This window comes from Manis javanica, chromosome 3 (assembly GCF_040802235.1).
Source record: "Manis javanica isolate MJ-LG chromosome 3, MJ_LKY, whole genome shotgun sequence".
Taxonomy (NCBI): domain Eukaryota; kingdom Metazoa; phylum Chordata; class Mammalia; order Pholidota; family Manidae; genus Manis; species Manis javanica.
In genome coordinates, this window is record NC_133158.1 from 122,933,217 (window position 1) to 122,954,183 (window position 20,967).

A 20,967-nucleotide genomic window follows, 5' to 3' on the forward strand; every position below is an offset into this window, starting at 1 on the left:
GAACACAAGGATTGCCAGTATCCACCAGAAGACAGAAGACAAGGAAGAATTCTTCCTTAGAGCCTTCAAAGGGAGCTTGGCCCAGCCAATACTTTGATTTTGGACTGCTAGCCTCCAGAATCATGAGATCACAAATTTCTGCTGTTTTAAGCCACCAAGCTTGTGGTAATTTGTTATGGTAGCTCTAGAAAAGTAGTTCAGACTCTAATGTTTTCTAGAAACTCCTACAGAAGAAACTAATCTACCATTTAAGCTTAGACTCAAATAACATTACAGATTTCTCTAAGACAGTATCAGGAGTATCACCAATACCAGGTACCCTAAGCTCCATGGAGATGACATGAAAGCCTAAATATGACAGGTACCTCCCAGCTATAAAAATCTCAGGGAATGATACAAAGCAGTACACCATCACACCTACCCCCAGGCCTTCCACCCTCTCACTGAGCCAGTACTGTTCAAGAGAAGAGTTACCTAATTCTAATGGAATAATTTTTAAAAAATTATAAAAGAATAAGAGGTTGAAATCATTAAAATGTCAAACACGAAAAAACAGTTGTTTCAGTTCAATCTATCCCCATTCCTTTATGACTGGAGTCATCTAGTGGCAACCACACTAGCCAAGTGATTAAACCTAATACCACTAACAGTAGGACAACTTGATTATTATGTCTCCTGATGTAATATAATATGAGGTATACAGCACCACCTACTAGGTATTATCTCCAAAAAATTCTGACCTTAATCTAATTAAGACTTGACCTGATTTCCAACTTACAGAAAAATACAGGGAATGAAGGAATAGCCCAAGGAAAAGAATTAATCCCAAATGTGGGCCATTCTGTAAGATAAATGGCCTGGTCTCTTCAAATAAGTCAGTAACATGGGAGAAAAGGGTGGAAGAATCTTTCTAGATAAAATAAGTCTAGAGAAACAAAATAGCCAAATGTAGCCCATAAAGAATGATTTGATCCTAGTTCAGAAAAATCAGCTTTAAAAGATATTTTGGGGACAACTGGGAAAATGTGAGTGAATATGGATGGTTATCTGATAATATCAGGGAATCATTCTCCTAGGTATCGTGACTACATAGAACAATGTCCTTTAGGAAATACATCATAAAGTATTCGGGGATGAAGTGTCCTGATGCCTAAAACTTATTTTCAAATGTTCCAGAAAAAAATAAGATAGATAAAGCAAATATGGCAAAATGTTAAAACTGTTGAATCTACGTGATGTATAAACAGGTACTTATTTCACCTTTTCTGTGTATTTGAAATTTTTCATGAAAAGTAGGGGGAAAAATATCAGGGCTTCCTGAATAGGGAAAATCTATTGAAACTAAAAATTGCTGTTCGTTAGCAGTAAAAACTCAAGAGGAAAATCAACAGATCTATAACTTGCTCTAAGGCACAACCACAATCAAATGAGGACTAAGACAAGTTAGAATACGATCTTACTTACCTCTGCATATGAAAAGGCTGGCAACAGTACTAAATAATATTAGGAGAGGGATTAAATAAAAGGGAAAAAAATGTTAGGATTACTGACAATGCAGAGAGGTGTGACTAAAGGATTATGGCTGAAAGTAATAAGTTTCTGTATATTCCCAGGAAGGTAGGCTAGGCTTCTTGAATTCTAAACATTAATATAAGAAATATTTCAAAGGCAGGGATTCTACATCAACCCTAATGTCCCCTTCACACAACAAACACGGGTAGCCAGAAATGACTGCATATGAGGAAAACTTACCTCAGCAACTTTTAGAAGTCCTGCAGAAGCATAGTAATTTGCGACAATGCAGGCACGAAGTTTATCCATCATCCTTCTAGCCTCAATCAGTCGCTAAACACAAAGGTTAACTTGTTACTTAAAAAAGTGGAGTAATGGAAGAGATAAACAAACAATTCATTAAACAAGAAATAACCCAAGAAGCCCTACTTCTTTAATAATCAAAGAAAGGCAAATAAAAATGACCATTTTCCACTTACTAGATTGGCAGAAGATTTAAGAGAATGACAAATGACGATGTTTGCAAGGGTATAGAAATATACTATTATGTATAATTATGTGTATATATGTGTAATCATTGAGAAATGGCCACCAAGACATGGAGCACAAGAGCAAAGAGGAATTATCTTTTGGGATGGAATTTCCAGTAATTATTTTGTTTACCTTTTTCTGCAAGCTCATGTAAAGAAAAAAAAGCATATGTCTTTTTTTCCAAAATAAGAACACTCCTTTTAAAAAGAACAGCAAAGGGGAAAAAACAAACCATGATATTATCTCAACAGACTTTTTCAATTCATCATGTATATTTTTTTCAATAGCTTTGTTATTGTTTTTTTTAAAACCTATTATCATTATACCTGGTCAATGACTTCAATTTCATGTTCCTTATTCTTCATTTCAAGTGTGAATTGCTCCTTAATAATAGTCTCGATCTTTTGCACAGCAGCATCTCGAGCTGCACAGAGAACATAAAATAATCCAAGGTCTAATTAATCAGTACCTGTCTTTATTTAAGTTAGTAACCAACAAAAGAAACCCAAGAAACAGTAACTCTGAAGTGGAGAAACTAGGGCCTTTACCAGTGATAAGAAGTCAACATCACTAATATTGGAGCACACTGACCTCATGTGCTTTCTGGCATGATGTACTGAGAAGTCTACATCACTTGGTGGTATTCCTGCCAAAAATGCTGACTCTAATCACAGGGAACATCAAACAAACTTTAGCTGAAGGACATTCTACAAAATAACCGGCCTGTGTCATTGAAATAGTAGAGTCAGGAAAGACAAATATTGAGATTAAAAGAGACTAAAGAAATATGACAACTACATGTACTGTGTGACCCTGGATTGGATCTTGGCTAGGGAAAAGCAGTTATAAAATAGAGTATCAAGACAGCTGACAAAACTTGAACATGGACTTCAGATTAGACAGTGTAATGGATATATGCTAAAACTTCCCGTTTTTGATAATTTTACTGTAGTTACATAAGAGCATGTCATTAGGAAATACACAGAAATGTATTTGCAAGGGTCTAATTTATTTTCCAATGACTTAGAAAGAAGGAGGTGCACACTTAACTGCATGCATGCATTTGCGGGGGGTGGCGGGGAGGAAGAATGATAAACCAAATGAGGCAAAATGTAAGCAAATATTTCTGTCTGAAGGTGACAGAATTCAGATGATGATTACTCAAAGTAACATCCAAGTCTGTTAAAAAATATAAGAATATGAAATGTAGCTTGATATGTGAGAATGAAAAAAGAAGAGCTGAGGGACTGCTCGAAAAGCCTGGAATTCCACAAAATGATCCTGTGTTTGTTAATATGAAAAAAATCACCACCCATGCTTTGGAATATATGAAAAATCATAGAGAAAATCTGGCTCCTTTGAGGACCCATGTCATTTTCTCCCCATGAAATATGCCATTAGATTGGCAATTTAAAACTGGTAATGATATAAGCATTCTTGGAGATATGTCTGCATAGAGGTAAATGACGGATTTTTCTCATATTTGAGAAAAAGATTATTTTCTCATATTACTGTATATATCCTTGTATACAGAAATCAGCAGAAACTCTTGGCAGAGGTTAAATCAGATACTGTAATTACTGAAGGCTGTTTTATTATAAGCACTTCAGAAAGAAATTCTTCTAAATTATGGAATAAGTAAAAACAAAAACCACAAACAATATAAGCAAAACATATACGAAATCTACTTTGAGAAAAATTCTGAAAAATAAAAATATGGTTTGAGAGTAGGTAGGGTTATGGACACAAGAGGAAGAATAGCAAACTGTCACTCAGTAACAAAAAACTGTCTCTGCATAGACTGAGTGTTTGGGAACTTAGATTTAAACTGAAATTATGATGTTTACTAAAACAGTTTTTCCCATTCTTATTTTTATTAAAAAAAAGATACACCATGTGATGCATTTGAATAATGAATTTAAGTTTTACATTACTTTCACATTTATTTGGCTTGTTATTGAAAGGAGACATTTCCTTGTAAATAAAATTACAACAAAATGAGAAGATAATTTGCAGTGAAATGTTTTCATTATTTGGAACTGGATTTGATAATTTTCAATCCATAAAGACTTTCTGGTATTGCATGACTTGATTGCACTTACAGAGACTGGAATTTTCTTCACCACTTAAAACTGCAGGGGGGGTAGAGCCAAGATGGCGGTGTGAGTAGAGCAGCAGCAATCTCCTTCCAAAACCATATATATTTTTGAAAATTCAACAAATACAACTATTCCTAAAAGAGAGACCAGAAGATACAGGACAACAGCCAGGCTACATCTACACCTGCGAGAACCCAGCGCCTTGCGAAGAGGGTAAGATACAAGCCGCGGCCCAGCAGGACCCAAGCACCCCTCACCCCAGTTCCCAGTGGGAGGAGAGAAGTCGGAGCGGGGAGGGAGAGGGAGCCCAGGACTGCTGAACACCCAGCCCTAGCCATCTGCACCAGAGCACAGACACACAGTGTGTGGGGTGCTGGGTACTAGGGAAACGGGACAGTAAAACCTGTGAGTGGGTCCCCGCAGCTGGCGCCCATGGGACAAAGAAAAGTGAGTGCTTTCTGAAAGACTTAAAGGGACAGGGACTCCACAGCTGGACAGAAACATCCCAGGACACTTAGCCCAGCAGCTGGAAATCCCAGGGAATTCCAGGCGCCCTAACCCCCTGGGCGGCAGTGCAGCTCGTAGGCCCCTCACGGAGATAAACAGCCTGCCGCCCGTTTCCCCCGACGCCGCTCCGCAATAGTGGAGCAGCAGCCTGAGGCAGCAGGGCAGGACTTCTTTCACAGCGGCCGGGCAAGAATTAGAAACCCCGTTTGCGCACACCTGCCCAGCACAAGCCGCTAGGGGTCGCTGTTCTCCCAGGAGAGGAAGGTCACAAACCAGCAAGAAGGGACGTTCACCCAGATGACACATGCACCAGCTTCCCGCAACTACCTCTATTGCCATGAAAAGGCAGAAGAATTTGATACAGACCAGACTAACCAAGACATCCTCCCCTGAGAAGGAATCTGGGGAGATAGACCTAACCAATCTCCCTGAAAAAGAATTCAAAATAAAGGTCATAACCATGTTGATGGAGCTGCAGAGAAACATGCAAGAGCTAAGGGATGATGTCCAGAAGGAGATTACAGAAATGAAACAATCTCTGGAAGGATTTATAAGCAGAATGGATAAGATGCAAGAGGCCATTGATGGAATAGAAACCAGAGAGCAGGAATGCATAGAAACTGATACAGAGATAAAAGGATCTCCAGGAATAAATCAATATTAAGAGAACTGTGTGACGAATCCAAAAGGAACAATATTCGCATTATAGGGGTACCAGAAGAAGAAGAGAGAGAAAAAGGGATAGAAAGTGTATTTGAAGAAATAATTGCTGAAAACTTCCCCAAATTGGGGGAGGAAATAATTGTTCAGGCCACGGAAGTACATAGAACTCCCAACAGAAGGAACCCAAGGAGGACAACACCAAGACACATAATAATTAAAATGGCAAAGATCAGGGACAAGGACAGAGTTTTAAAGGCATCTAGAGAGAGGAAAAAGGTCACCTACAAAGGAAAACCCATCAGGTTATCAGATTTCTCAACAGAAACCTTACAGGCCAGAAGAGAATGCCATGATATATTTAATGCAATGAAACAGAAGGGCCTTGAACCAAGAATACTGTATCCAGCATGATTATCATTTAAATATGAAGGAGGGATTAAACAATTCCCAGACAAGCAAAAGTTGAGGGATTTTGCCTCCCACAAACCACCTCTACAGGGTATTTTAGAGGGACTGCTCTAGATGGGAGCACTCCTAAGACTAAATAGATATCACCAGAGAAAATAAAATCACAGCAAAGAAAGCAGACCAACTAAATACTAACTAAAGGCAAAAAATAAAACCAACTACCCACAAAAGCAGTTAAAGGAAACACAAAAGAGCACAGAATAAAACACCCACCATATAAAAAATGGAGGAGGAGAAATAAGAAGCGAGAGAAATAAAGAATCACCAGACAGTGTTCATAATAGCTCAATAAGAGAGTTAAGTTAGATAGTAAGATACTAAAGAAGCTAACCTTGAACCTTTGGTAACCACGAATCTAAAGCCTGCAATGGCAGTAAGTACATATCTTACAATAATCACCCTAAATGTAAAGAGACTGAATGCACCAATCAAAAGACACAGAGAAATAGAATGGATAAAAAAGCAAGACCCATCTATATGCTGCTTACAAGTGACCCACCTCAAACCCAAAGACATGCACAGACTAAAAGTCAAGGGATGGAAAAAGATATTCCATGCAAACAACAGGGAGAAAAAAGCAGGTGTTGCAGTACTAGTATCAGACAAAATAGACTTCAAAGCAAAGAAAGCAACAAGAGATAAAGAAAGACATTATGTAATGATAAAGGGCTCAGTCCAACAAGAAGATATAACCATTATAAATATATATACACCCAATACAGGAAAACCAACATATGTGAAACAAATACTAACAGAATTAAAGGAGGAAATAGAATGCAATGCATTCATTTTGGGAGACTTCAACACACCATTCACTCCAAAGGATAGATCCACCAGACAGAAAATAAGTAAGGACACAGAGACACTGAACAGCACACTAGAACAGATGGAACTAATAGGCATCTATAGAACTCTACATCCAAAAGCAACAGGATACACATTCTTCTCAAGTGCACATGGAACATTCTCCAGAATAGACCCACATACTAGGCCACAAGAAGAGCCTCAGTAAATTCCAAAAGACTGAAATCCTACCAACCAACTCTTCAGACCACAAAGGTATACAACTAGAAATAAATTGTACAAAGAAAGCAAAAAGGCCCACAAACACATGGAGGCTTAACAACATGCTTCTAAATAATCAATGGATCAACAACCAAATTAAAATGGAGATCCAGTAATATATGGAAACAAATGACAACAACAACACAAAGCCCCAACTTCTGTGGGACACAGCAAAAGCAGTCTTAAGAGGAAAGTAAAGCAATCCAGGCATATTTAAAGAAGGAAGAACAATCCCAAATGAATAGTCTAATGTCACAATTAGTGATATTGGAAAAAGAAGAACAAATGAGGCCTAAAATCAGCAGAAGGAGGGACATAATAAAGGTCAGAGAATAAATAAAATTGAGAAGAATAAAACAATAGAAAAAAAATCAATGAAACCAAGAGCTGGTTCTTTGAGAAAATAAACAAAATAGATAAGCCTCTACTCAGACTTATTAAGAGAAAAAGAGAATCAACACAAATCAACAGAATCAGAAACGAGAAAGGAAAAATCATGATGGACCACACAGACATACAAAGAATTATTAGAGAATACTGTGAAAACTTATATGCTAACAAGCTGAAAAACCTAGAAGAAATGAACAACTTCCTAGAAAAATACAACCTTCCAAGACTGACCAAGGAAGAAACACAAAATCTAAACAAACCAATTACGAGCAAAGAAATTGAAGTGGTAATCAAAAAACTACCCAGGAACAAAACCCCCGGAGCCAGATGGATTTACCTCGGAATTTTATCAGACATACAGAGAAGACATAATACCCATTCTCCTTAAAGTTTCCCAAAAATAGAAGAGGAGGGAATACTCCCAAACTCATTCTATGAAGCCAACATCACCCTAATACCAAAACCAGGCAAAGACCCCACCAAAAAAGAAAATTACAGACCAATATCCCTGATGAACGTAGATGCAAAAATACTCAATAAAATATTAGCAAACAGAATTCAACAGTATATCAAAAGGATCATACACCATGACCAAGTGGGATTCATCCCAGGGATGCAAGGATGGTACAACATTCGAAAATCCATCAACATCATCCACCACATCAACAAAAAGAAAGACAAAAACCACATGATCATCTCCATAGATGCTGAGAAAGCATTCAACAAAATTCAACATCCATTCATGATAAAAACTCTCAGCAAAATGGGTATAGAGGGCAAGTACCTCAACATAATAAAGGCCATATATGATAAGCCCACAGCCAACATCATACTGAACAGCGAGAAGCTGAAAGCTTTTCCTCTGAGATCGGGAACACGACAGGGATGCCCACTCTCCCCACTGCTATTCAACATAGTACTGGAGGTTGTAGCCATGGCAATTAGACAAAACAAAGAAATACAACCAATCCAAATTGGTAAAGAAGAAGTTAAACTGTCACCATTTGCAGATGACATGATACTGTACATAAAAAACCCTAAAGACTCCACTCCAAAACTACTAGAACTGATATCAGAATACAGCAAAGTTGCAGGATACAAAATTAACACACAGAAATCTGTGGCTTTCCTATATACTAACAATGAACAAACAGAGAAATCAGGAAAACAATTCTATTCACAATTGCATCAAAAAGAATAAAATACCTAGGAATAAACCTAACCAAGGAAGTAAAAGACCTATACCCTGAAAACTATAAGACACTCCTAAGAGAAATTAAAGAGAACACTAGCAAATGGAAACTCATCCCATGCTCTTGGCTAGGAAGAATTAACATCATCAAAATGGCCATCCTGCCCAAAGCAATATACAGATTTGATGCAATCCCTATCAAATTACCAACAACATTCTTCAACGAACTGGAACAAATAGTTCAAAAATTCATATGGAAATACCAAAGACCCCGAACAGCCAAAGCAATCCTGAGAAGGAAGAATAAAGTGGTGGCAGTGGTGGGGGAACTTGCTCCCCAACTTCAAGCTCTACTACAAAGCCACAGTAATAAAGACAATTTGGTACTGGCACAAGAACAGAGCCACAGACCAGTGGAACAGAATAGAGACTGCAGACATTAACCCAAACATATATGGTCAATTAATACACGATATAGGAGCCACGGACATACAATGAGGAAATGACAGTCTCTTCAACAGATGGTGCTGGCAAAACTGGACAGCTACATGTAAGAGAATGAAACTGGATCACTGTCTAACCCCATACACAAAAGTAAATTCGAAATGGATCAAAGACCTGAATAGAAGTCATGAAACCATAAAACTCCTAGAAAAAAAGGCAAAAATCTCTTGGACATAAACATGAACCACTTCTTCATGAACATATCTCCCCGGGCAAGGGAAACAAAAGCAAAAATGAACAAGTCGGAATATATCAAGCTGAAAAGCTTCTGTACAGCAAAGGACACCAATAGAACAAAAAGGTACCCTATAGTATGGGAGAATATATTCATAAATGACAGATCCGATAAAGAGCTGACATCCAAAATATAGAGCTCATGCACCTCAACAAACAAAAAGCAAATAATCCAATTAAAAAATGGGCAGAGGGGCTGAACAGACAGTTCTCCAAAGAAATTCAGATGGTCAACAGACACATGAAAAGATGCTCCACATCGCTAGTCATCAGAGAAATGCAAATTAAAACCACAATGAGATATCACCTCATACCAGTAAGCATCACCACCGTCCAAAAGACAAAAAACAACACATATGGCGAGGTTGTGGAGAAAGGGGAACCCTCCTACATTGCTGGTGGGAATGTAAATTAGGTCAACCATTGTGGAAAGCAGTATGGAGGTTCCTCAAAAAGCTCAAAATAGACATACCATTTGACCCAGGAATTCCACTTCTAGGAATTTACCCTAAGAATGCAGGAGCCCAGTTTGAAAAAGACAGATGCACCCCTATGTTTATCGCAGCACTATTTACAATAGCCAGGAAATGGCAGCAACCTAAATGTCCATCAGTAGATGAATGGATAAAGAAGATGTGGTACATATACACTATGGAATATTATTCAGCCATAAGAAGAAAACAAATCCTACCATTTGCAACAACATGGATGGAGCTAGAGGGTATTATGCTCAGTGAAATAAGCCAGGTGGAGAAAGACAAGTATCAAATGATTTCACTCATATGTGGAGTATAAGAATAAAGAAAAACTGAAGGAAAAAAACAGCAGCAGAATCACAGAACCCAAGAATGGACTAACAGTTACCAAAGGGAAAGGGACTAGGGAGGATGGGTGGGAAGGGAGGGATAAAGGCAGGGAAAAAGAAAGGGGGTATTATGATTAGTATGTATAATTAGCATGTAGGGGAGGGCATGGGGTGGGCTGTGCAACACAGAGAAGACAAGTAGTGATTCTACAGCATCTTACTATGCTGATGGACAGTGACTGTAATGGGGTGTGTAGGGGGTATGTGGTGAAGGGGGGAACCTAGTAAACATAATGTTCTTCATGTAATTGTAGATTAAGGAAACAACAACAACAAAAAAAAAAACTGCAGGGGCCTTATCTTTGTGGTACAACATCTTACATATGACTTTGATACCTTCTGTACCTGGCTATAAGCATTGACTTACATAGACTTATTTAAATAAACAGTAATGAATTGCAGCAATAATTTGTTTTAACAACTCACATTTAACAAATATTTTTGAGATAGCTTAAAACATCTGGGTAACAACAGACATATAGCTGATGATCTGCTCTTCAACTAATTATGCGATCTTGGGCAAGTAATTTAAAGCCTGTGAGCCTTAACTTAACCACTAGTCTAAGTACAGGAGTTAATAAACTAGATCAGTATTTCCCAGATTTCCATCATTCATATGCCACCTTCAAGATACCACATCTGATTAGCACACATAATGTTGGGTGGTGCACAGGAAAGGCAGTATAGCACAGAGAAGACAAGCAGCGACTCTATAGCATCTTACTACACTGATGGACAGTGACTGTAATGGGGGATGTGGTGCAGACTTGATAATGGGATGGGGGGAATCTAGTAACCACAAAGTTGCTCATGTGATTGTATATTAATGATACCATAAAAAAGTTTTTTTTTCAAAAAAGATACATCTGAGAATCATGTGAAACATCTAATTAACTCAATTAAATAATATTTTAAAATAATTTTAGCTTTATCCTAAGCAACAGTCATCATGACAAAGTAAGTTTGGTGAGACCCATGGTCTTTCCAACAGACATTATATATAACCTTCAAAATAAAAAAACCTTAATCCATGTACCACCTATAACCATCTCACGATACCAAAATGCACTACGCGTATCACAGGACTTTGATTGCACCTCACACACAATGACAGCTGATGTACAGCCATCTCATGATTGATGCTTCCACTATCTACTCAGTTGTGTTCCTGACTTTTATGCCATACATGGTGTATTATTATTATCATTAAACAGAGCACTCAGCTGATACCTCTCACAAATCTGTTCCAATTATACACAACAATGGCAAATGCATTTCATTTTAATTCCTATAAACCTTGTTGGGAGGCATATGTCAACAAAGAAATCAGTAATTTCCCCAAGGGAGGCGAATTTCTACCTGAATTCTCAATTGCTTTATGCCGCTTATTTGGAAGGGCCACAGATATATCCTCATAATCAGGGTCAGTTTCTTTGATTGTTCGCTTGATTCCAGACATGATGACATTTATTCTTCACTGTGAAGCGACAATAAATTAATTAATAATACTGCTTGATACTAGTACTTATAAACATATGTGTAACACATATAAAGGGAACACACAAATATTATAAAATACCAACATTTGTTAGTCTGTAAGTATGTACATATCCTTTTAAAACCAAAAGAATAATTAGCTTCAAAAGTTTACAAAAAAAAAATCATCACCATCATCTTTTATAAAGCATGAATTTCCCTTTCAAGAGAAAAATCTTTAACAAGGCAGCACATTGTTCAGACTTTTCATAAGGAGCCAGGCTTTTACAAGGACCCTCGTGAGGAAAGGAAAAAATTAGACTGATGAAAGCATGGTAAGCCCACACAGTATCTTGGAATTCACAATTCATCTAACATATTATAAAGTATAAGCGATATAGTTTAGGTCTCAGTGAGTAATTTATTACACAAATCCTCTCTCTACTATTTACACAGTGCCTACTATACAACAGGTACTCAACAAATTACTGTTAATGATCATTTATTATTACTCCTAATAAACACAAACTGTACAGACTTATGTTAAACTAACAAGTTTACAACACGGTAAACAAGTCTTTGACCAAAACAATCCCACAAATCTAGATCTGCACTGTTCCTATATATTGGATGCTACCCATATGTGGCTATTTAAAGTAAAATTAAATTTAAAATTCAGTCCCTTTCATTCACATTTCAGAACTAGCCACATTTCAAGTGGTCAATACCTACCAGTGGTTAGTTGTTATTATATTGGGCAATGCAGATACAGAACATATTTATCATTACAAACAGTTCTATTAGACACTGCTCCTCTTCCGAACAGTGTTTGATTGAATACTCACTAATATTTCATGAGACAGTTTAGGAAATGTTGTCCACACCGGCATTGTCCAAATGAAAAAAATGTGAACCACAAATAGAATTTAAATTTTCTAGGAGCCACATTAAAAAAAGGAAAATGAAATGGGCGTAATTAATTTTAATATTTTACTTAACCAATGTACCCAAAATAGTATTTTTCCAATAATGTAATCAAAATAAATTTGCAATAAGGCATTTTACATTCTTACCTGTGTACTAAGTCTCTAAAATCCAATGTGTATTTTACACTTAGAGTATATCTCAATTTGGACTAGCCATGTTCCAAAGGATCAATAACCACCTGTGGCTAGTGATCCCCTTATTGGGCAATGAGGGTCTACTGACACACAGATGAGAAAAAAGGTCCAGGGCAGTTGTTCGAGTTGGCTATTAGAATGTTACCTGTGACACAGAAAAGACAAACAGAGCCCCCTGATTTCCAAACTTCTGCTCTGCCACTAATGGAGACATTTACCTAATTAAAGGCAAAAATACACAATGTGTATTTATTGAGATAGTAAAATATTTTAAAATAAATGAAAATAAAATGCTAACTCAAAAATATTTACTTTTTACTCACTTGAAGTTAAAACAGAAATAAAGTTTTAAAAGTCTCTTGGCTCTTAGTCCATTTCTTTCACCTATCCCAGAGATAGCCTCACTTCAGTGGGGAGAGAGACTCATCGTGTACTAACATATATGTAAATCCTGGATCTAAGAATACTTTTTCTATAACTGTTATCTTGTGTAGTATCCTTAAATTTAATTGTTCTAAAATCCTCCTGCATTTATAAACATCCTGAATCAAGCCATTTAACGTTTGTTCACCATCACTACCTACCTGCTCTAATTCAGAATATAAATGAGTCTTTATTTTTGCAGAGGCCCTGAATCCAAATATTATTTTCTGTTTTTAAAGCTTATTAAAAGTGACAGTAAAGTCTTGTTCTTTAAGCCTTCTCCATTTGGTCTGCAAGAAGTTTTAGACAACCTGGAAAAATCATAAAGAATACATTCTTACAAATCAGCTAGACTCATTCCTTCTTCCTTAATGCAGAGTGGAAAAAACCACTTCCTATTCTCAGATAAACCTAGGATCAGAGATAGATACACCCACCAGATCTCCAAATCTGTTTCTGCATCATACCATTTCCTCGGTGACCACCTATTTTCTACAGTTGCCAAGAATCTTATGATTTATCCGTAAAGATGAGTGACTCCAGCATCATAGTCATTCACCCATTCTACGGGCCTCATAATCTGTACATTCTCTTCCCACCCCCAACTAATCTCAAGAGCACAGTGACTTCTCCCCAGAAAGGCTAGGGATCCTTAAACAAAACAGTATTTATTTTACCCTCACTAAAGGGACAAAGCAAAACTCTCTTTTGACTTTTGCTCTTGAAACTGGGGGAATAAGAAAAAAAGTATTTGGTGGTGGAGGGGTTAGGGTGGAAAAAGAAGAAACCACCGAGTTCACTTGTGCTGCCAAGGTAGTTCTTATTTCATGCAGCCCTTTATTGAAGTTTTTCCTGTCATCTTTGGACAAGTATTTGAGCTTCCCATAAACACGTTTAGGAAAATTTAGGTCTGTACTGAGCATTTCATAGTAATTCAGGTCTGCTTCTGTCTAGCAAGAACAACACTAAAATATACACATGCCACATTCAAGTATATGCTAGCTAAGGCTGGCACATCTGCCGAGCATACTCTCATCATAATGTAATAAAAAAGTGAATGGAATGTGTAACAAATGACCCATGGTAATATTAAATTTTGGATTCTTCTTGTCTGACTTTGAGATTTATGAAAAGGAAATGTGAGCAGTTGTTAGATATTGTGAGAAAAATGTCCTACTAATCCTCTTTAGGCTTTGAATCAGGTAACTTGAAAATACTGAGATGGTAAATGAGAACTGTTAAAGAAAAATCTGTTACTCTTTGTAATTTTTCTGTGAGAGATTTTCTCTACATCATGGGACCAAACCCAAGGACAGAAGTACATGTAATGCTTATTCCTCCAATTTAATGTTTTTATCTTACTGAAACAACATCATTATAAAAAGCAAACATTATTAATTTAAACTCTTAAAATGCACATTTTTCCCCATGCACAATGTAAGAGAGCAAAATTACCCTGTACCACAGTCATTCAAATAACATAAACAAGTCTGAGTTTTTGAAAAAGGTAAAAGACTAAAACAAAACAAAGCCTTTTAATGTTCTACATTTAAAAATAAACCCCAAGAGAAAAATAATTTTAAAAAGAAATTGTATAATTAAAAACACAAAAATTACATAATACAGAATCATTAGGATTTCTTAAAGGTCTTGATTTTTGTGTCAGAGAAGACCTAGAACCAAAAGAACCTAGTCCCCGACAGGTAAAACAACACATCTTATGAGATATTCCCAGTTCTTGGGGGAAGAAATAAAATCTGATAAATAAGGTCCTTGAAAAATCTGCCATGTACTGTGAGGTATCTTCTCAATATACAATTCTATGATCTTCATAGCATTTGAGTCTCATTAGAACAACTGAATTTTGTGCCCTCAAGACAATTTTCATCTTATTTAAAAGGAGGCACAAAGAGGAGCAATATTATCATTTCCCATGTGCTTCCATACAGATGGATGTTCCTCAGATGTTAATAGTGGTTTTATAATCTGTTGGCCCTCTCCTTTTCATAGACATTTCAAACAAAATATTTTCCTTTATGTAAACAAGAGATCCAGTGTTCCTTTATTGAGTATCTCAATGAGAGAATCTACAATCCATTCTCCTGTATTAGCCAGAGAGACCTTTCAAAAACGTCTACAAAAATCAAAACAGAAGAATGGGTAAGCAAATTGTGGTATACCTAATGATCTCCTGATTGAAGCAACAGGAATGAATCTCAAAGTCACGCTAAGTAAAAGAAGCCAGACACAAAAGACTGCATACTGAATGATTCAATTTACACGACGTTCTAAACAGACAAATGAATCCATGGTGAAAGAAAAGATAACCATAGTTAAGGTGCCAGTATTAGGGATTGATTGGGAAGAGCAATAAAGGATCTTCCTGGGGTGACAGAAATATTTTATATCTTAGTAAGGGTGTGATCATACAGGTATATATGCGATCATGAAAACTCATAAAACTGTACACTTAAAAATCTGTTTATTTCACTGTATATGAACTATACCTCAATTTAGAAAAGGACTATAAAAATATGTATCTGCTCATGTCACTTATCCCCTGCTTGAAATCTTCCAGTGGCTTTCCATAACACTAAGAATAAAATCACACTCCTCAACATGACCTACAACATCTTACACGAATTAGGCCCTGCCTCCCTCTCCATCCTTAATCATTAAAATCCAGAAAAATCTGTTTTCTTTCTGTTTCTCAAATACACCTCAATCTTTCCTTATGGTTTTCACACTTTAGATTCCTTCTGCCTGGAATGCTCTTCCTGCAGGTTATTAGCTTCACCACACTCCAGCTCAAATGCCCAGCGTATCAGAGAAGGCCTTTCCCAATCATTGTATGCAGCATAACTCTCCCTCCAACATCCCCCTCCAAAATTCCTGGAAGGGCTCAATAAATTATTTGCTGAATAAATAAATGAAGGGATAACTGAAACACATGCCAAAATACAAATACCCACAGGGAACATAAATACCAGCTCAAGTTAGCTTTCATCATTCTTTCCATTAATACATACAAGTCTATTTGTTGATGTTGCTACATCTTCAAAGGTATTAGAGCTAAATGTATAAAATAAAGGGATGTGGAAAGTTATTACACACAGACACATGCAAACAAAAAGATAGCAGACATGGCAAGATTAGTAACAGATCATTTAAGGCAAAAATATTTAATAAAGATCATGTTACTATTAAAAGACACAATCACAAAGATAAGTCACAAATTACACACCAAATATCATGTCAAAACATACAAAACACAAAACAAACCAGAAATGCAAGGAAAATTTAAGAAAATCACATCATAACAGAATTTGAACATACTCTCACAGAAATTGAAAAGATCAAGACAACAGATAAAAATACAAAGATGAAGCATGCAATTCACAAGCCAGATTTAACAGACACATACAATTCCGAACCCAAAGGAATAATCCACTTGAAATATCTATAAAGTCTCAATTATTGCAAAATAGGGAAATGTTAGAGTCGTATTCTCTATCCTAATAAAACTAAATATGAAATTACTAAGATTTCACTCATTTGTGGAGTATAACAACAGCAAAACTGAAGGAACAAAACAGCAGCAGACTCACAGACTCCAAGAAGGGACCAGTGGTTGCCAAAGGGAAGGGGCGGGGAGTGTGGGTGGGAATAGAGGGAGAAGGGGATTAAGGGGTATTATGATTAACACACATAATGTAGGTGGACATGGAGAAGGCAATATAGCACAGAGAGGACAAGTAGTGACTCTATTGCATCTTAATACGCTGATGGACAGTGACTGCAATGGGGTAGGGGTGGATTTGATAATATGGGTGAATGTAGTGACCACAATGTTGCTCATGCGAAACCTTCATAAGATTGTATATCAATAATATATTTTAAAAAAAAAGAAAGAAAAGAAAAGCTCACTCTGATATGGAAAATAAGATGCTTTTCTAAATAACTCATTTGGTATGGAAAAAAAAAAGTCTTTTAAGTAAAAATAATAACAATTTTACACAGGACCAGTAATGGTGGGAAGCCAACAGATGTCTCAGTCATATCTAACAGATGTGGGCCATTCCCAATATGACATGTAAGAACTGAGCAAAATGGAAAGTCTAGACAGCTGAGCTCAAAGAATCTTTCATTATTTAAGTATTATATATTTTCAGGTCAATAATACCTATTTTACTATTTTAAGTAAAGTTGCTTAAGACCATACAAGTTGCTATATAATTATCAGCCCCAGGATAATTCAAGCCAGTATTTTGTCTCCAATCTTGCAAAGTTATATGAAAAAGAGTTTAGGATAAAACAGTTATTCTAAATTATCCAAATGACTGTTTCTATCCATTAGTGCAACTAGAAAGCTGGCTTTAAGTTTTACCTCCTTTCCCCACTTCAACATCTGGACAGAGTGCACTATATGGGATGTTTAAGGGTTCTGAGATATTCAAGGTAAGTTCTTTCTAAGTTGATGGAAGGCAGGCCATAGAACCTTCCAAAATAACCTTCCAATGAATTCCTTGGAGCCACTTTCACACAAAGATCGTTGGAATTGTCCAAAATGATAGTTCTGACTCATATAATCCTGGTGTTTAAGTCACGAAGCCATAAAACTTTTCTTCCCAAGAGAAGCAAAAAGGAAACAAAGCTTGTCTACAAATTCAGGCTGAAAAGGACTGGTAGGAACTGGGCCAAATCAAGATTGTATCAGACTCTTAGACACAGTCACTGAAAATATATAAATTGAGCCAAAATTTGCCTACTTCATTAAATACAAATTTTTCACTGGAGCTTTCAAACTGACAGCAAGTCCTATGGGTAAGTTGTCTGCCATTCCATCTGAGATTCTGGAAAGTAAATAAGTACCTTACAACATAGGACATCTTTTACAATATTTTTTCTTTAAACCAACACTGCCAAATCTACAAAATCTATTTACAAAAATCTACTTATTGATGAAAATTTTTTGGAATTAGATGTACTAATGGTTGCACAAGTTTGTAAATATACTAAAAAAACCCCACTAAGCTTTACACTTAAAAAAATGAATTTTATGATGAGTTAGATCTTAACAAAGCCATTATAAAAAATAACAATGATAAACCCAATATATATTAACCTTAAACCTATTTACAGATTATCCTTTCCCAGGTATGTGTGTGTATGCTATGTATACACTTGCAGGGGTCAGGGCAGTCAGCTAAGTAATCAACACTGGGAAGACCACAGGAGAATGGGAGACTGTTAATAGTTTTTTTTTTCCTGTTCTGTTAACATTTTTTTCTTTATTAAGGTAACATTGATATACAATCTTAAGAAGGTTTCACATGAACAACATTGTGGTTTCAACATACACCCATATTATCAAGTCCCCCACCAATCCCATTGTTGTCACTATCTATTAGTGTAGTAAGATGCCAGAGCATCAATTTCTTCTCTGTGCTGTACTGCTTTCCCTGCTACCTACCTATATTGTGACTGTGAATTATAGTGCCCCTTAGTCCCCTTCTCCCTCCCTCCCCATCCAACCCTTCCCTTTGGTAACTGTTAGTCCATTCTTGGGTTCTGTGATTCTGCTGCTGTTTTTTTTCCTTCAGTTTTTCTTTATTCTTATACTCCACATATGAGTGAAATCATTTGATACTTGTCTTTCTCTGCCTGGCTTATTTCACTGAGCATAATACACTCTAGCTCCATCCACATTGCTGCAAATGGTAGGGTTTGTTTTCTTCTTATGGCTGAAGAGTATTCCATTGTGTATATGTACCACCTCTTCTTCCACTCATCTACTGATGGACACTTAGGTTGCTTCCATATCTGGGCTATTGTAAATAGGGCTGTGATAAACACAGGATAAGGGTGCATATGTCTTTTTGAATCGGGGATCTTGTTTCCTTTGGGTAAATTCCTAAGAGGGGAATTCCTGGTCAAATGGTATTTCTACTTTTAGATTTTTTTAGGAACCTCCATATTGTTTACCACAGTGGTTGAACTAATTTACATTCCCACCAACAGTGTAGGAGGATTCCCTTCCCTTTCTCTGCATCCTCACCAGCATTTGTTTCTTGTCTTTTGAATGTTGGCCATCCTAGATTGTTAATAGTTTTAAATTAATTTTATTATGAAATATTTCAGATATTCTAAAGAGGTATAAAATGATCAGTGAGGCGAGTACAAAGAAGTTCAAAAGTGCTAGCAATTTCCTGTTTCTTAAGCTGGATGTAGCTAAGTAGTTATCTGTTGCTTTGTTATTATTCTTTAAAACATACTTCCTTTATTGTATGTGCTCTTTAGTATATATGATGTATTTCACAATTTTTAAAAATAAATTATGTACATTCATACCATGGAATAAATCAGTTCCACTATAATGTGACATATGCATTTCTAAAAATCACCATGCTGTGTAAAACTGCATAATAAAACCACAAGGCTTATGGGGAAAATGGGTCTTAGGTATACAACACTCAAAAATTCTGTCAGTGACATGAAAAAATGGAATCTAATAAAAACGGTAGCACAAAGATTCTTAAGATGGCGGCATGAGTAGAGTGGTGGAAATCTCCTCCCAAAACCATATATATTTTGAAAATACAGCAAATACAACTGTTCCTGAAAGAGAGACCAGAAGATACAGTAAAACAGTCAGGCTACATCTACATCTGCGAGAACTCAGCATCTCATGAAAAGGGTAAGATACAAAGCTGTGACCCAGCAGGATCCGAGCACTCCCCCGATCCCAGCAGGAGGAAAAGAATCAGAGTGGGGAGGGAGTGGAAGCACAGGACTGCTAAAAAACCAGCCCTACTAATCTGCACTGGGAGCACAAACACACATTGCATAGTGTATTGGATATTAGAGAAATGTTAAAGTAAAATCCAAGACTAAGACTGTGAACGGGTCCCCACAGCCGGCGGCCCTGGGACAAAAGAAAAGCAGGAGCTTAAAAGTCTTAAAGGGACAAGAGTTTAACAGGTGGACAGAATCATCTTGGCACACTCAGGCTTGGAATTTTAAGGAATTTCAGGCACCCTAATCCCCTGGGTGGCAACACAGCTCTGAAGTGCCTCACAGTGATAAGCAGCTTGCAATGCAAGCAAACTGGTGACCCGTCATTGCTTCAGAGAAGCAGGAGAGCAGCCCTGCCCATAGCAACCACACAGAGTCTTCTCCCAGCACGCAGCTAACCAGGCCAGACCCAAAGGCTGCCCCCTGCATGCAGCTGCCCGGCACAGACAGCAGACACTGGCACAGAGCCCCAAAGGCATAAAGGGGCTTTATTCTCACAGCGAACATGCGCTGCTTGCCTGCAAGCCCGATGAGTGCCCTAGGCCATCCCCAGGGCTGCTCCGCCCATGGCAGCTCAGGTGATCAACCCAGAGGCTGCCCCCTGCACCTGGTTGACCGGCACAGGCACAGGAAGCTGGCAGAGAGTCCGGAAGGCAACTAGGGGCTCAGCTCTTGCAGCGAACACGTGCTGATCACCTGCAGCCACCGCCAGTGGCCTAGGCCATCCCAAAGGCTGACCCGCCCACAGTAGCAGCTCAGGTGTTAACCCAGAGGCTGCCCCCTGCACCTGGTTGACAGGCACAGGCAGAGGGAGACAGCACAGAGTCTGGAAGGCATATAGGGGGCTCATGGTGAACACACACTAATCACCTGCAAACCCCATCAGTGCCGTAGGCCATCCCGAGGGCCATCCCACCCATGGCAGCTCAGGGGATCAACCAAGAGGCTACTCCCTGTGTGTGGTTGCTCAGCACAGGCAGGGGAGACCAGCACAGAGTCCAGAAAGCACGAAGGGGCAATGTTCTTGAAGAACACACACTGCTTGCCTGCGACCCCCACCAGTGCCCTAGGCCATCCCGAGGGCCAACCCACCCACAGAAGCTCAGGGGATTAACCCAGAGG

At 37.7% G+C, this 20,967-nt stretch overlaps 1 protein-coding gene across 16 annotated transcripts in view; it reads right to left on the bottom strand.

The window, feature by feature from the left end:
* The window catches only part of YEATS2 (YEATS domain containing 2), a 114,632-nt gene that overhangs the window by 80,657 nt on the left and 13,008 nt on the right, over window positions 1–20,967 (bottom strand). For 15 of the 16 annotated variants that reach the window (XR_012129339.1, XR_005062903.2, XR_012129338.1 and 12 more), the window contains exons 2-4: window positions 11,390–11,507; window positions 2,370–2,467; window positions 1,753–1,845 (exon numbers count right to left, since the gene is read on the bottom strand). Coding sequence is in view for 12 of the 16 variants with exons in the window: in XM_037024187.2 (XP_036880082.1) it covers window positions 1,753–1,845; window positions 2,370–2,467; window positions 11,390–11,489 (291 nt within the window). In the remaining 4 variants the exon portion in view is untranslated. Of the gene's footprint in view, window positions 1–1,752; window positions 1,846–2,369; window positions 2,468–11,389; window positions 11,508–13,211; window positions 13,362–20,967 lie in introns of all 16 variants that reach the window. The other variant, XM_073231999.1, reaches the window with a different exon arrangement.